The 17,378-nt window shown below is 35.4% G+C and overlaps 1 protein-coding gene across 1 annotated transcript; it reads left to right on the top strand.

Moving 5' to 3' along the window:
- Positions 1-10,876: 10,876 nt before the first annotated feature.
- Positions 10,877-13,005, top strand: LOC109341165 (pentatricopeptide repeat-containing protein At1g74900, mitochondrial). Its single transcript, XM_019579004.1, has 2 exons — positions 10,877-12,530; positions 12,871-13,005. The coding sequence occupies exon 1, from the start codon at positions 10,981-10,983 to the stop codon at positions 12,490-12,492; it is 1,512 nt and encodes a 503-aa protein (XP_019434549.1). The 5' UTR covers positions 10,877-10,980; the 3' UTR covers positions 12,493-12,530; positions 12,871-13,005.
- Positions 13,006-17,378: the final 4,373 nt, after the last annotated feature.

Here is a 17,378-nt window from a genome sequence, read left to right as displayed (position 1 = left end):
AATGTGGAATTGTTCCGCAATATAATATGTCAGGCAAACCTAGCATGAAAGGTGTTGATGAGCAATGAAACCAGACTCTTAAGAATATGGTGAGAAGTACGATTAGTCATTCTTCCTTACCAAAGTCTCTATGGGAGGAAGCTTTAAAGACCACGTTTACATCCTTAATAGGATGCCAAGTAAATCAGTTAATAAAACCCCATATGAGCTTTGGAGTGATAAAAGATCAAGCTTAAAACACTTGCACATTTGGGGTTGTCTAACTGAGGCACAACCTTATAGACCACAAGAAAGGAGACTAGACTCAAGAACAGTCAACTGCTATTTTGTTGGCTATGTTGAACACTCTCGGGGCTATAAATTTTATGATCCCACTTCAAGACTTCTTATTTGAGATGGGAAATGCATGATTTCTTGAGGAAGTTGATTTAGGGAAGGAAGAGAATATAAGGAATATTGTCTTTGAGGAAGAACCTATCACTGATGGTGAACAACTTCGGTAATAGAAGATAATGTTCAGAATATTGTTCCTGGCAATATTCCAGAACAAGACAGCAATGAGGTTCTCCCTCAAGTACCTATAGAACAAATTCAACAACTTCAAGAAGTAGAAGTGTCATTAAGGAGATCCACTAGAGAGAGGAGAAGTGCAATTCATGATAATTATAGTGTATTTATTCAAAAACATGAGGATGACATTGGGTTAAATGAAGATGATCCATTGAAATTTTGTCTAGCCATGAAAATTTCTAACTCTCAAAAGTGGATCGATTTCATGAATAATGAGATGAAGTCTATGCATGATAATGACATTTGGGATCTTGTCGAACTACCTAAAGGTGCGAAACCTATTGGTTGCAAATGGATATTTAAAACTAAGAAGGGTTCAAAGGATAATATTGATAGATATAAAGCTCGTCTAGTTGCTAAAGGCTACACACAGAAATAAGACATTGATTATCAAGAAACTTTTACTCTAGTATCTTCGAAGGATTATTTTAGAATAATGTTGGGACTAGTAGCTCATTTTGAATTAGAGCTACATCAGATGGATGTTAAGACTGTGTTTCTAAATGGTGACATTAAAGAAACAATCTATATGGCACAAACAGAAAACTTTGTATCAATTGACTCAAAGTCAATGGGATGCAAATTAAATAAATCAATCTATGGCCTTAAACAAGCTTATCGTCAATAGAATAACAAGTTTCATGAAGTTATTTCCTCGTATGGTTTTGAGGCAAATAAAGTTGATGATTGTGTGTACCATATATTCAGTGGGAGTAAATTTATATTCGTCGTATTATATGGTTATGATATACTACTTGCGAGCAGTAATATGAGACTATTGCATGAGACGAAGAGATTTCTAATGAAAAATTTCAAAATGAAAGATCTTCGAGAACCTTTTTTTTGTATTAGGTATTCAGATACTAAGAGATCGCTCTCAAGGTATCCCAAGGTTGTCACAAGAAATTAATATAGATAAAGTGCTAGATAGATTTAGCATGAAAGAAACTAAACAAGGGATTTCCCTATAGCTAAGGGAGACAAGTTTAGTCTCGAACAGTGCCCCAAAAATGACTTTGAAAGATAGGAGATGCAAAAGTTTCCTTATGTATCTGCAGTAGGAAGTCTAATGTATGCTCAAGTTTTCACACGTTCTGACATAGTGTTTGTCGTGGGGTTTTTTTGAAGATATTTGAGCAATCCTGTAATACCTCACTAGAAGGCAGTCAAATGTGTTATGCATTACTTAAAGAGAACAAAAGAGTACATGTTCACTTAATGGATGTCTAAGAATTTAGAGATCATTGGGTACACTGACTCTGATTTTTTTGGGTGTCTAAACAACAGATACTCCACCTCTAGATATGTGTGTATCTTAGCTGAAGGTGCTATCTCTTGGAAGTCTACTAAATAGACGCTCATAACTCTTTCAATCATTGTTGCAGAGTTCATGATTTATTTTGAAACATCAGACCATGGCATATGGTTGCGGAAATTTTGTTAGTGGCTTACGTGTGGTCGATTATATTAAAAGACCATCGAGAATTTATTGTGACAGTAAGTAAATGGTTCTTTACTCCAACAATATTAGAAGTTCTACGAAGTCAATTTTTATTGATATCAAGTTTCTACTAGAACATATACGAACAAACTTTATGCTAGCTGATTCACTAACTAAGGGTTTGGTACCTAGAGTCATTCGTGAACATATTGCTCATATGAGTATTGCTCCTTAGGATACCTTAGTTCAGTGGGAGTCTATATGTTTTATGATATACTTTGGATGTCATATATAGTTTTATGCATAATAAAGTTGATGGTATATTGTTCTATTTTTAACTTGTGTAATGTAACTATTGTTTTGCGATTAAAGACTTTGGATTGATCTCACTAAAGAATAAATTAGGACCAGTTGGAATAGACATATTTGAGATCACATTGCATGAAATTTCCATGTCACTCATCCATATTTGATCTTTGTCATTAAGTATATTAATATGATGATCATCAGGGTCGAGTCATGTTTGAATGTGATGAACGCCACTATGGTTCCATTGTTAATATATGAGAGGTACCAGATTGTATTAAGGAGAAGTCTAAATATAAATAGCATACATATGCGTGCCTAAAGAATATGTGATATAATTGTTTCAGGAAAAATATGAAGCCCAAGTGGGAGATTGTTAGAAATTCCTAATTTCTAATTAAGGTAGACATCATATATTTAATACAATTATATTGGTTATTTATTTTGGGTTACAAAACAAGTGATCTAATTATTGACAACCTATAAGATTTCAGAAATTGATAACATATGTGGGCTTAATGAATGGATACCCAAACATTTGGCCTATAGGGGATAATGGGAACCCTATAAGTTAATGCATAAAGAACGGTTATGGTCCCCAATACATCAAATCACAAATAGTTTTTACTTCTCCCTATCAGAGAGAAAACGAAGGTCCCAAAAGGAATTAAGGCATTTGGTTGAGGAATGCCATCATACCAAAACTCTCTCAAAAGGTATGCCAAAGGAGTAGATTAGAGAACATGGACTCATGTATGAGTTTGTATCCTTGTTTTATATTACGTGTGAGAAGCATGAGATTCAAGATCCTAGGGTTGATATTTCACCAATCATTAGGAAATTGCTAACACATTATGTATAGTTCCTAGTTCCTGAATCAAAAAACAGTGAATTCATCCACTTTGCCATAAACCAAAAAATCACTCACTGTTGAATATACAAGGTAATGTATGAGGTTGCTATTTTTTATTCCTTTATAGAGCTTAGATTCACTTTTGGACTAGTGAAAATTTAAAGCCCAAAAGTACGATAAAATTAAAATCCCAAAAGTACGTGAAAATTTAACTTTAGAGTAAGATGTAAGAGTATATCCAATGGTTGTTCGTAGTTCATTCTTATGAAAATGATTACATTCTTACTCTGTTTTTCACTGTGACATTCTTATTTTATGAATTTTTTTTGTTAAATAAGAACAACGAGAGAGAAATAAGAAAAAAGAGAAAATAAAAAAGTATATGTTTGGTTAAGAATGAGGTAGGTTGTGTGACCAAATAAGAATAAGAATGATGCTTACTATTATGGGAAAAGTATATGTTATTTTTATTTCATAGGGAATTATAATAAAAATCATAAAATAAGTGTGGGACCCAAATAGGAATGAATATAATGTTTGTCATTGAAGATTATCTAAGTTATACGGTGATAATATAGTCATGCAAACTCACATGCAATACTAAGAGTATCTCCAGCGATAGTCCATAACAATATAAGGACCGTTCGTAAATTTTGGTAGCATTGGGAGTGATATATTTTTATCCGTAAGTAGATAACTATTCTCTAATTAGAGCATGGTTCTTATTTCCACAAAACCCTTAAAATAATCGAAAAATGAAGAAGGAGAAAGAGGAAAACATATTAACCAATAATGAAAAGAGGAAGAATGTGCAACGACTCTGACTCTATTTTATTCAGATTCAGAGAAAGTGACATACTGTTAAAAGTAGAAAATATACATTTAACAATGCTCATTTGAGCAAGTGCTATTAAAAGTAGACATTTATAGCACTCACTCAAAGAAAAGAAAGAGGGTTATTCAATGGTGGATTAACAATCCTAGAAAAGCAAGAAGAAGAAAACCAATGTATTATGAATAACCTCGGGAATAATTCTTTATTATGAATGAAATATTGTTCTAACAATGAGTTTAAACTTGTTACAAAAGAGATGATTTTAAACTAACCTAAAGCTAAGAATTTATACAAGAATGGAAAGCCTAACTAACTAAAGTAAGAGCACATGCTAAAAGCCTAACTAATTAAATAAGAGCACATGCTAAAAATACAAAACGTGCAAATAACAAGAACTATAACTAATTGGAAATGATAGATGCTACTACTGTTATATCCATATGCAATTATATGTTGTTGGCTTGTGTTTGCAAGTTCAGTTGTTGCAGAGCTGGTTTTTATAGTTTGTCTGGTTTGTTGACTTAGTAGGGTATGTTGGTGATTATGTTCTGTGATTGTCTTGGTTACTTGGATGTGAAGATTTTGTTTCTGAGCTTGATCATCTATAGTTGTTTGGCCAGGTCCTTAAGTCACGGCTGTGTGGTGAGTTCCTTGTCCTTGAGTCATGGCTACTTGGTGAGTTCCTTGAGTGTTAGCCAGTATTGATTTGTTTCATAGACATAGGTTTATGTGAGTAGAGCGTTGTGTCTCCTTTGATACCCCCCCACAAGCTGGGGCATAGATGATGATGAGGCCCAACTTTGTTTGAATTGTTGATAATCGATGGCTCCTAGAAGCTTAGTGAGAACATCTGCAAGATGTAGATATGAAGGAACAGGAAGGATTTTGATTTTACCTTGACTGCACGTTTCTCTAACAGTGTGGCAATCAAGCTCTATGTGCTTGGTTCTTTTATGAAAAACGAGATTAGTGGCAATATGTATTGCAGATTGATTATCATAAAATATAATAGCAGGTATAGAGAAAGAATATTGCAAGTCTTCAAGTTAGTAAGTAAGCCAAGTTAATTCACAAGTGGTAATAGCCATAGCCCTGTATTCTACTTCACATGAACTCCTAGATATGGTTTTCTATTTCTTGGATTTCCAAGATATAAGAGAGGTGCCAAGATATATGTAATATTATGTTATGGATCTTCAAGTGTCAGGGCAGGCTACCCAATCACCATTACTATAAGCTTTTAATTGAACATTTGATTCACTAGAAAAGAATAAACCTATAGTAGGAGTCTCTTTAATATATCTAAGAACTTTTAAGGGTGTAGTGTGATAAGTTATGGTAGACTAGATCATGAATTATGCCAATTGTTGAACAGAGAAGCACAAGTCAGGTCTGGTATTTGTCAAGTAGATAAGTCTTCCTTTAATCTTCTATAAGAGGAAGGATCAGGGAAGGGTGCACAAGAATCCTGAAAAAAGTGGCTGCCACTTATCATAGGTGTATTGAAGGTTTGCAGCCTAGCATTCCTACATCAGAAAGGATCTCAAGGGCATATTTTCTCTAATTCATAGAGATGTGTGTGTTGTTTCTAGAAATTTCAAAGCCTAGGGAGAATTTTAGAGTGCCTAGGTCCTTAATTTTGAAAGTATTGTCAAGGAGAGTCATTAGTTTGGAAATTTCGTTGGCATTGTTTCCAGTAAGGATAATGTCATCCACATAAACAAGGATTGCAGTGATTGAGGTTGTGGAAGTTCATTTGGTAAAGAAGGAGTGGTCTCCTTTAGCCTTATGGTAGTCATTTTTAAGGAGAAAGTGTGATAATTTTGCAAACCATTGTCTGCTTGCTGGCTTGAGACCATATATGGATTTTTCAAGCTTGCAGACATGGTTTTGACCAGAAGAAGGAAGGCCAGGAAGGAGGACCACATAAACAGTTTCCTTAAGATCTCCATGAAGAAAAGCATTATTGATATCAAGTTGTGTTAAGGGCCAGTTATGGATGGAAGCTAAAGCTAGAAGGAGCCTAACCGTACTTATTTTGGCAACTGGTGAGAATGAATCAATGTAGTCTATGCCTTCAATTTGAGTGTAGCCCTTGGCCACTAATCTAGATTTATGTCTCTCAATGGGTCCATCATATTTATACTTAATCTTGAAGACACACTTGCAACCAATAGGGTTCTTATCTATAGGTAAATCAGTTATGATCAAAGTGTTGTTTTCTTGCAAAGCTTGTAGTTCTTTGTGTATGGCTTCCTGCCAATGAGGAATTTTGATAGCTTGCATATAGGTTTTTGGTTCAATCACAGAAGAAATAAAAAGAATTCTATGCAAGTAAGGTTTTGATAGGCTATCATATGATACATAGGAGGATAGAATGTATTTTGATTTAGAGGGCATGGTGGTGTTATTAAGTAAGGCACAATGATAGTCTTCTAAATATGTAGGTGGTTTTAAAAGTCTATTGCTTCTTCTTATAGGAGGTGGAGGTTGGTGTTGGGTAAGGGAATGTGGTTCATAGGAGTGTGGATGTATTGTAGTTTCTATAGATTGTTCATTCAAGAATTGGCATGATTGATGGCAAAATATCTTCATAGAAAGCATCGGCAGAAGAAGGTTCGGGTAAAGAGAGGGTGATTAGGAGAGGTAGTGGGGGAATTGGCTAAATATGAGTAATAAAATATGGTTTCATAGAAGACTACATTCATTGTTACTTCTAAGGCTTTGGTTAAAAGATTCATAACTATATATCCTTTGACACCTTGTTGGTATCCTAAGAAAATGCATCTAGCATCTCTAGGATCAAATGTAGTTCTAGAGTGTTTCTGAGTGCTTGCATAGCATAAAGAACCAAAAGTTATTAAGTGTTATAGATCAGGTAACTTTTTATACAAGACCTCATGAGGGTTATGTTATTTGAGGATAGGAGTAGGTAACAAGTTAATGACGTGAGTGGCATGCTTGATAGCATAAGATTAGAAAATTTTGTTGAGGGATATATATGCATGAAGTTTGATGAATGATTCCCTTTGTGGCATAAAAAGGCATCATAGAGAATTCAGCTCCATTATCACTTCTTATTGTTTTGGTTTTAGCATAGAATAGTGTTTCTATCATATTGATGAAATTCTGTAAAGGGGTTTGGGTTTCTGCGTTACTCTGCATGAGATAAACCCATGTGAACCTAGAATGGTCATCAACAACAGACAAGAAATATTTATGACCATGTAATGAAGGAATAGGGAAAGGTTCCCATATGTCAGTATGTATTAAATCAAAACAATGTAAGGATTAGTTATTACTTATAGGAAAAGAAAGCTTTTTCTTCTTAGCTAAGTGACAAATCTCACATAGTGGAACTTTATTGGCAGTAACGAAAGGAAATTATGTTCTTATAATATCCATACAATTGTGAGAAATATGTCCTAATCTAAAATTCCATGAGCTAGAACTAGAAAAACTAGGTTGGCAAATATTAGAAAAATTCACACGATGTTGTGTAATTGTAGAGTTAAGCACATATAAACCATTTGAAGCTTTAGCTATACCAATCTTCTTCAAAGACATCTTCTCCTAGATAAGGCAACAATTAGAATCAAAGGATAATATGCATGGCAAATCAGTAGTAAGTCTTGATATTGATAGCAGATTATATGAAAAATCAGGCAGATAAAGAACATTATAGAGGATGAGATTAGAAAGCAGAAAAATAGTGCCTGAGATTTGTGAGATTACCTCATTGCCATTGGGTAACTTTACATTAATTGTCTTAATTCTATTATAAGTTCCAAAATTCGAGAGTTTGGAATTAATACGGTCTGTTGCACCACTATCTAATATCCAAGAGGATAATGGTTGATTAAGATGAGAATTATCTGTGTTGTTCATGTCTGATGGTACTGAAGTGGCTGAGAGAATGTTGGAGTGTTCACCATCAGTCCTTTGTGTATTTTGTGTCTGCTGCAACATGCTCACAAGACCTTGATATTGTTGCTTACTAAGTCCAAAAATATTGTCATCTCTTTGATCTCTATCTTGTATATCAGTCTTTTCAGATTCATTCAAGCTTGTTGATTGAGCAGAATTTACTTGTTCTCGTCTGCTAAGTGGAAAGTTTGATGGGTAACCACGCAACTTGTAGCAGGTCTTTGTGGTGTGCCCATTCTTCTTGCAATATGTACAAAACTTTGGTGGATCTTGTGTCTTGTTCCAAGATCCTCTACGATATCCACCAGAAGTTCCTCTTCCAAAAGTGTTGTTGGAATTTCTATTTGTTGTGTATGACCTTTCTGAGTATCCTCCTCTCCTTCCATTGTTGGAGATAATCATTGATTTTGAATCTGAATCATGTTCATTCATCTGTGTTTCTTGCTGAATAACATGGGAGAAAACTTTTCTCATTGAAGGAAGGGGCTCTATGAGCATAATTTGGGATATAACTCCGCTATATGCATCATTGAGTCCCTTGAGGAATGTGATGATCTTGTCCTCTTCTCTATGCTTCTTTATGTCACAGAGGGCATCACAAGTGCATCTTGGTTCAGGCCTAAATGTGTCTAACTCATCCCATAGGATTTTAGTTTGGCTGAAGTACTTTGAAACACTTAAATCACCATGCTTAAGGTTTCCTATGGTATCTTGCAAATCTACTATCCTAAAGAGGTTACCTTTGGAGAACCTTTCATTGAGATCTTCCTAGACCTCATAGGCTTTGTCTATCCAAAGGATGCTTTGGACTATATATGGTGTGACTGATCTGGTGATCCATGAGGTGACCATATTGTTGGCCCTTGCCCATGCCTTGTATGAAGGATTTGTCTTGCTTGACATTCTAATTGATCCATCCATGTATTTCCACTTTTGTTTTGATATGAGACTCATCTGCATAGACCTTGTCTATTGGTGGTAGTTGTCATCATTCAGTAATGGCGAGACAAGAGGGGTGGCAGAGTTTTCTAAAGGATGAATATAGTATGGATGTCGAGAAGGGTCAGAGGAAATATGGGCAGGGTTAGGTAGAATGAAGCTTAAATTCATGGTAGACATTTATTGAATGTAGCAGAGCTCTCTAAAAGATCTTTGATACCATCAAATAAAAGAAAGAAGATTATTCAATGGTGGATTAACAATCCAAGAAGAACAAGAAGAAGAAAACCCAATGTACTATGAATAATCTCGAGAATAATTCTTTACTATGAATGAAATACTGATCTAATGATCAGTTTAATTTTTTTACAAAAGAGATTATGTTAAACTAACCTAAAGCTATGAGTTTATACAAGAATGGAAGGCCTAACTAACTAAAATAAGAGCACATGCTAAAAGCCTAACTAACTAAATAAAAGCACATGCTAAAAAAAAAAAAAAACGTGCTAGTAACAAGAACTATAACTAATTGGAAATGATAGATGTTACTATTGTTATGGCCATATGCAAGTATATGTTGTTGGCTTGGTTTTGCAAGTTCAACTGGTGCATAATTGGTTTTTCTAGTTTGGCTGGTTTGTTGACTTAGTAGGACAAGTTGATGATTATGTTTTGTGATTGTCTTGGTTACTTGGATGTGAAGATTATGTTCCCGAGCTTGATCATTTATAGTTGCTTGGTCAGGTCCTTTTGTCATGGCTGCTTGGTGAGTTCTTTGTCCTTGAGCCATGGCTACTTGGTGAGTTCCTTCAATCATGGCTGCTTGGTGAGTTCCTTGAGTGTTGGTCAGTATTGATTGGTTGCATAGACATAGATTTATGTGAGAAGAGTGTTGTGTCTCTTTTGATACTCGCTGTTAAAACTAGACATTTAGCAGCATTCGCTTGAGTGAACGCTATTAAAAGTACACATTTACTAGTTGTTGTTTGAGGAGCGCTATTAAAAGTACACATTTAACAGCGGTTGTTTGAATGGGCACTATTAAAAGTATGAAGTAGACATTTTAAAAGTATAGATTAGACCTTTAACAACACTCGCTTGAATGAATGTTATTAAATGTGTACTTTCAACCATTTAACAATGCTCGTTTGTGTGAGCGTTGTAGAAAGTAGACAAATGGTGGGGTCTATTTAGGACAAAACTGAATTGCATAATTGGAGTGAAAAGTAGAAAAGTTGTTTAATTTACTAGAAAATATAAATAACTACAAAATAAGGATGCTCTAATAACACCATAAAGAAGAATATTAAAGCCATATTGACAAAATTGTGTCTCCTTTGATTCCATTTATACTTTATAGGATCATTGATAGTAGCTTGTGATGACATTTGTTATCTCACCAGTTGAGCTACTTTATATATCAAAGTTTCTTGACTTACCATAACACAATAAACTTAATGATGATGTGGATATATATTTTTAGGCTTAGCTTTGGAATTAGATTTTGGAGGTGAAGAGAAAGAGAAAGATTGGAAGTCATCTCATAAGTGTATTTCATGATTCCCAAACCTTCACTTTTCCTCCAAAATTCAACTCTCAAACTAACTCTTAGGGTTAGATTGCAAGTTAGGTTTTAGAGAGGAACACATAAAAATTAAATACTTAATAATCATGAGATGAGTGTGAATTAAAAGAAAAAACTTTAAAATTAACTTCCAAATATATTTTATAACTCATAAGTCTTTACAATCTCTCTATCATTCTCTCAAATCAACTCACAAACAACCCTACTTGAATGGAAAACAGAATATTGGTTTTAGTTTTCCAATATTAACTTTCTCATATAGTATTCTTTAAAGGATACCACTGTAACATCCCAAGAACTTGATTGATAATTTAAAAATAAAATAATTTCTGGATGAATCATTAATCTATGACGATTTTGTCTTATTAACGAATGCAATTAATATTATTAGTTTTCTTTAAAGGGACCTATTGAGTGCACTAGCCACTAATCTCTAGTATTCTACTTCACAACTCTGGAAGAAAGGGGATGGTGAAGTGGCAACTCTGAAGAAAATGAAGATTGTCGTGAAACCTTAGGATGCTATGAACATATTCACCCGAATACTACCGAAAGCATCTCAACAAACCTCACACGCTTTTCATTTCCACATTCTCCCTCCACCAAAACCCCGATTCCCGCTGCCACGTCAATCACACACCTCCACCGTCCCCGAACTCCCATCGCCGCCGCAAGACGCCGCCATAGCCAAACTCGTCCTCGAATCAGACCCTGAATCCCTCTCCGAAGTCCTGTCAAACCCCACACTCCAATGGACCCCACACCTCGTCGACCAGGTCCTCAAGCGCCTCTGGAATCACGGACCCAAAGCCCTGCAATTCTTCAAACACCTTGACTGCAACCCTTTCTACACTCACTCCGCCTCTTCATTCGATCACGCCATTGACATCGCTGCCCGGTTACGCGACTATAGGACCGCCTGGACCCTCCTCCACCGGATGCGATCCCTCCGCTGCGGCCCCACGCCTCGAACGTTCGCAATTATCGCCGAAAGGTATGTCTCTGCCGGAAAAGCTCATAGGGCTGTTAAGGTTTTCTTGTCAATGCATGAACACGGTTGTCGCCAGGATCTGAATTCCTTCAATACTATCCTCGATGTGTTGTGTAAGTCGAGGCGCGTTGAAATGGCTTATAGCTTGTTTAAAATGTTGAGGTCTAGGTTTAAGTGTGATAGTGTTACTTATAATGTAATTGCAAATGGTTGGTGTTTGATTAAGCGAACTCCGATGGCTATGCGGGTTTTGAAGGAGATGGTGGAAAGAGGAATTGAACCAACTTTGGTTACTTACAATATATTGCTTAAAGGGTACTTTAGGACTGGTCAGTTTCAGGAAGCTTGGAATTTTTTTTTGGAGATGAAGAAGAGGGAGTGTGAGATCGATGTTGTTACTTATACTACAATGGTTCATGGGTTTGGTGTTGGGGGTGAGGTTAAGAAATCGAAGAGGGTTTTTGATATGATGGTTACAGAGGGTGTGGTTCCTTCAGTCGCGACTTATAATGCTTTGATTCAAGTTTTGTGTAAGAAGGATAATGTGCAGAATGCAGCATTGGTTTTTGCAGAGATGGTGAGGAAGGGGTGTGTGCCTAATTTGACTACGTATAATGTTCTTATCAGGGGATTGTGTCATTCTGGTGATATGGAAAGGGCGTTGGAACTTATGGCTAGAATGGAGAAAGATGACTGTCGGCCAAATGTTCAGACATACAATGTCGTGATCCGTTACTTTTGTGATGCTGGGGACATTGAAAAGGGTTTGAACATGTTTGAAAAGATGGGGGATGGGTCATGCTTGCCCAATCTGGACACATACAACATTCTGATTGGTGCAATGTTTGTGAGGAAGAAATCAGACGATTTGGTGGTGGCTGGGAAGTTGTTGTTAGAGATGATTGATAGAGGGTTTTTGCCCCGAAAATTTACTTTTAATCGGGTATTGAATGGACTTGCTCTAACAGGCAATCAAGATTTTGCAAAGGAGATAATGAGAATGCAGAGCAGTTGCGGTCGAGTCCCCCGTCATTTAAAATTATGAAATCTTTCTAGTGTTAGATTTTGTTCATGAGAGCATATGTATTTCTGTCAGCTTCTCCTATAATATGGCAAATTATGAATTGGTGTGTTAGGCTTTACAACATCTTTTGAAGTTTGAGAATAGAAATCAGATTTTTAGTAGGGAAAATGAACAAATGAGAACTTATTATGACATAAGTTCAGAAGTATTTGAAGAAAGAGTATATGGTATATATTGCAGCCTATATGTCAGTGCTATACCTGCAAGTCAATTTGTACTTCTCTCATGCCTGCCACAATTAGGTAGTAGATATATGGTCATACATTTAAATAACCGAAGTTTGAGAAATTGTTTTTCAATGCTGCTAACTAAGAAATTACCATGCTAAACCTTTGCAAGTGTTAACATGGCTGGAGTTTCAAATCATCAACTTTCGACTTATTTTTGTGCTCTAGTTTGATTGTTTTGTTCTTCTGAATGCTTTCCTTGTTCAAGGCTAATCTGCTTGCCTCGAAAATGCATGAGAGGAAGCCATTACCATTTACCACTTTGCCACAAACCTTCGGTGCTTATAAGCAATGTCATGGTGTCAGCTTAAAAAAAAAGTTATTTACATTTATGACAAATAGTGGGGATGTACTTACTCTAAGATATACTCATTAATTCAAATCATTGGATTTCTCTATAATTGATGGTTAGGATAGAGAGTAAGTTTAAAAAACTTATTCTTCAAGTAACTTCAATAAAAATTGATGTTTAATCATGTTTTTATTATTTACAAAATAGAGTTGTACTGAGAAAACATAAAACTAAACCTATCAAAATAGGTTACCTGAACAGGTTTAGACTAAATTGGATTGGGCTAAAAAACCTGAATACATTTTATGTCCATCAAATTATAACTTAAAGTCATCCTAAGTGAACTGTGGGTTGTGATAGGTCAAACTCGGTTAGCATCTTATAAATAAAATTAATTTTAACTCTTTGTAAGTAGAAAAACTATATTAATAAAAGTTCAATTTTATAACAAAGAGACAAATGTGATTTCATTAGTGCATAGCTAACCAACTTGTACAACTTCATTACTTAGAAAGTCCTTCTTTGTCATTTACACAGGTATAATTGGCAAAGAGGACAAGTACTTGCCAAATTTTGAAAATCATATAAGCTCTCACATGGCATTATTTGCACTATAAAATTTAACATTGCTTTACAGATTTTATGAAAAGCTACTTATATATTAGTCTAAAATTATGTAGGATACAATGAGTATGGAATGTATTATCCATAAAGTTGAACATGTAAAGTTTTGGTTGGTGATGTACTTGGTAGACTAGCTCCGCCATCCTTGAACTCTCATAACTAGGAGATGGTATTGTTGTTATAAACCATAAAATAATAATATAGTGGATTTCTCCATACATACTGAGAAGAAAAACATGAGAAGAAAAACAAGAGCAAAAAAACCAGTGATAGAAAGATTTATGTACTCAACCCGTGTATTCAAAATTTCCCAGTACATTATCATATATATAGACTAAATACTATTGATTAGGGTCAAATAAAATTCAAAGAAAGAGGAAAAGTATGGTAATAATCTTTGAACTTGAAGTTTGTGAAGGAGTGGTTTGGGAACTGAACGTGAGAGAGAAGAACAAGCGAGCATGAAATTGCAAGTTTCTTGCAATATAGCTGATACGAACATCTTTGGGCTGTCTTTATTTTAGGATTGTTTTTAGCTTTAAAATTATGAGTTTTGGAATTGAAGTATTTAGGCTAATTTTTGGGTTGATTTGTGTGTAGTAGATAGTTTAGGATTTTGGATGAATATTTGGTTCGGTTTGTGAGTAGTATTTAGGCTAGGTTTGTGTATGTTTAGGGATGTAAGGCTTATGGACTTGGAAAGGTCTTTGTGGTTGTTCCGATGCTGATTGGATGAAGGTATGTGTGTAGGGATGGATGATCACGGTTGGGTATGTTTTATAGGTATGAAGGCTTCGGTTGAGTATGGTGTTTAAGGCATGATCTTGGTTTGAATGTTTAAGGAAGATGGTGGATGGGTGGTATGATGATGATGATGTAAAAGATGATTTATGGAGGATATGGTCATGATTCGAAATGGATGGTGTTGAGAATGATTTGATTTGTGTGTGAGGAACTTTGAATGTGAAAAAGAATGAAAGATGAGGCGCCACAAGTATGGAATACTTGATAAGTCAAGTGATGTCTACCACAAGCTAGGAAGCTTGATAAGAACTACAATGGTGGTCACGACCAACCCAAGGTTTTTAGGAGAATCCTCTCAACTAAAAGACACAATTTTTATCCAAATGAAACTTAATTCATTCATGCTGAAAAGGATTACATAAATAGGAAATTTCTGAAATTTGAAATCCTAATTAAAACATCTAATTAAATGGTGTTGGTTGGAGTGTAATGGCTTATTTGATTTGACTTTGTGTTGGCCGAAATTCCCTTGAAGCAATTAGTCATGTGACTATCTGAAATTGACAATTTGAATGAGCTTGATCTCTTGCTTGGCTAGACGGATTTCCTTAGGAAATGGTCTTGAAAAGGAAAGTTCATAAATGGTGAATCAAATCTTGATTTTCCATGTTCTTGGTCGTGGGAAACTTGAATGAAATGGATGGCCTTGTATCCTTTCAAATCTAAATTGAAAAGATGGAGATTGTCCAAGGATTCACACGCCTACTTGGTTGAAGGGCCTAGAATGACTCTTGATTACTTGTCTTTTTGAATGATTCTTGATGAGTGTGAAATTATGCTACATTTGCATTGCATTTAACTTGCATTTTAGGATATAATTAGGACTTTAAGATTATTTTTAGCTTTTATTTCTTTTTGTTCGGGTTGAGCAGGTATTTTTGGCTATGTTGTACAATTTGGACAAGATAAAAAGAGTAGAGACTAGGTACAAGAAGATGAAATTTGGTGTTGAGGCTATGTGAAGACCAATTGAAGGGCCAAAAGAAGTCGTCTTAGAGCCTAGATCGAAGATAAGCAACTTGAAGTGAAGGCGTCACATATACCCACGGTCGTGGATGCTATATTCTATTCCTATTTTTTAGGTTTGTTTTCTTGGGCTTAGCCCAATATTTTGTAATTATGATAAATGAGGGTTCTCCCTCAAGGATGAGACACATTTTACATTACAATTCTCTAATTTAGAGTTTGGTATTCTCTTCTCCATCATGAGTGAGTAATTCCCTTTGTTTCTAGGATTGGGGCTATGCCCTTTTATATTCAATAAACAATTGTTCTTCATTCTATTTCATTGAGTGTTGTGATTTGAATCATTAAACTGAGTTTTATTCGTGTGAGTTGTCTGGCCAACAAATTACACCTCTTAGATACATTGGGGAAGGACCGAGAGGTGAACTCAACTATCCGACCATTCAGTTATTCAAAATAGAATCCTAATTCACGAGAGTAGTCTTATGATTTTAGGGAGTTTCAATTTCACAATGGGTTGCTACAAAGCGACTTCAATTGAGTATATGTGTTGGAGCTTGTTTGAGGATGACACATATCAAAGAGCAATTCACCCTTACAACTTAAAATTCATGAAAAGGAGGAAAACAATGATTTGTGAGTGTAAAAGCAGTAATCCTTATTCTCAGAACTCTTCCTAAATTACATTTCAATCTTTTTTAATATTTTCATAATTATTCTTTTCAATTTCTCAATTGTTCTAAATTCAATTTTATTCCTTATTTGAGTTAAGTATAAATTAGTTGTTATAATTAAAGGAATTTTCCAGTCCTCATGGGATCGATATTTTATTACTTGACGACATAATCGTACACTTGTGATTTGCTCATTTGTTTTATGCAAAGTTCAAAGTACTATTCAGAGCCAGAAAGGATTTCCATAGAAGAAGAAGGCAACAAAGAGAAAGAGCAGGAGAAAGATGTGCACATGTACAAGCAATGACTAAACGAGATGAAAAATTACTTCACGACTATGCAACCCCTAATGCTTGTAGTTCAAATCCTGGAATAATCCACCCAACTATTGAGGTAGAGAAATTTTATTTGCCATCTGCACTGATCCAAATGATGATGCAAAATCAATTTGGAGGAGGAGTTCATGAAAATCTGAATGTCGATATTGATCAATTCTTAGAATTCTGTGAGACTGTAAGGATCCACGGGGCTTCTGAAGATGTCATTCATCTCTGCATATTACCATATTTCGTTAGAGACAGGGCTAAGACATTGCTAAGAAATCCAAATGTTGAAATTCAAGCAAAATGGCGAACATTGGATGAGGATTTTATCAACAAATACTTTCCTCCTTCCAAAACTGTGCATTATATGCACTTCATCCAAAACTTCAGTCAAAAGGATGGGGAGTCAATTGTTGAGGCTTAGTAAAGATTAAATGAGCTAAATGAAGCTTGCCCTCGTCATGGTATTCCACCTTGGATGTTGGTTCTGAACTTCTATAATGGGTTAGACTTTCCATGACAATAATTGTTGGACTTTTCAGTGGGTGGTGCCTTCATGCGCAAAAGGATTGATGCTACTTCAAAGATCATAGAGAATGTGGTTTCCAATCATCACCAATGGGAGAATGAGAGGAGACATCATCCAAGGAGAGACTTCGGTGCACAATATTCAGGAAATCAAATGGAAAATGTAATTTCCACGCTGGAGAACTTTTCTCAAAGGTTTGGAAAGCTGAAAAAATATCATGCTAATGCTATTGGGTCTACTGCAATATGTGAGGGGTGTGGAAGAAAAGGGCATGAGTGGTATAAATTCAAACAATTTACTGAATCTGTTTATGGAGCTTGGGCCAATGAACAACCTGAATCATGCAATTACTATGACAACAAGGAGAGGAGCGGGCAACAATTCAACCCACCATACATGCAGAACAAT

This window comes from Lupinus angustifolius, unplaced genomic scaffold (genome assembly GCF_001865875.1).
Source record: "Lupinus angustifolius cultivar Tanjil unplaced genomic scaffold, LupAngTanjil_v1.0 Scaffold_385, whole genome shotgun sequence".
NCBI lineage: Eukaryota > Viridiplantae > Streptophyta > Magnoliopsida > Fabales > Fabaceae > Lupinus > Lupinus angustifolius.
This window is presented reverse-complemented; position numbering and strand designations above follow the sequence as displayed.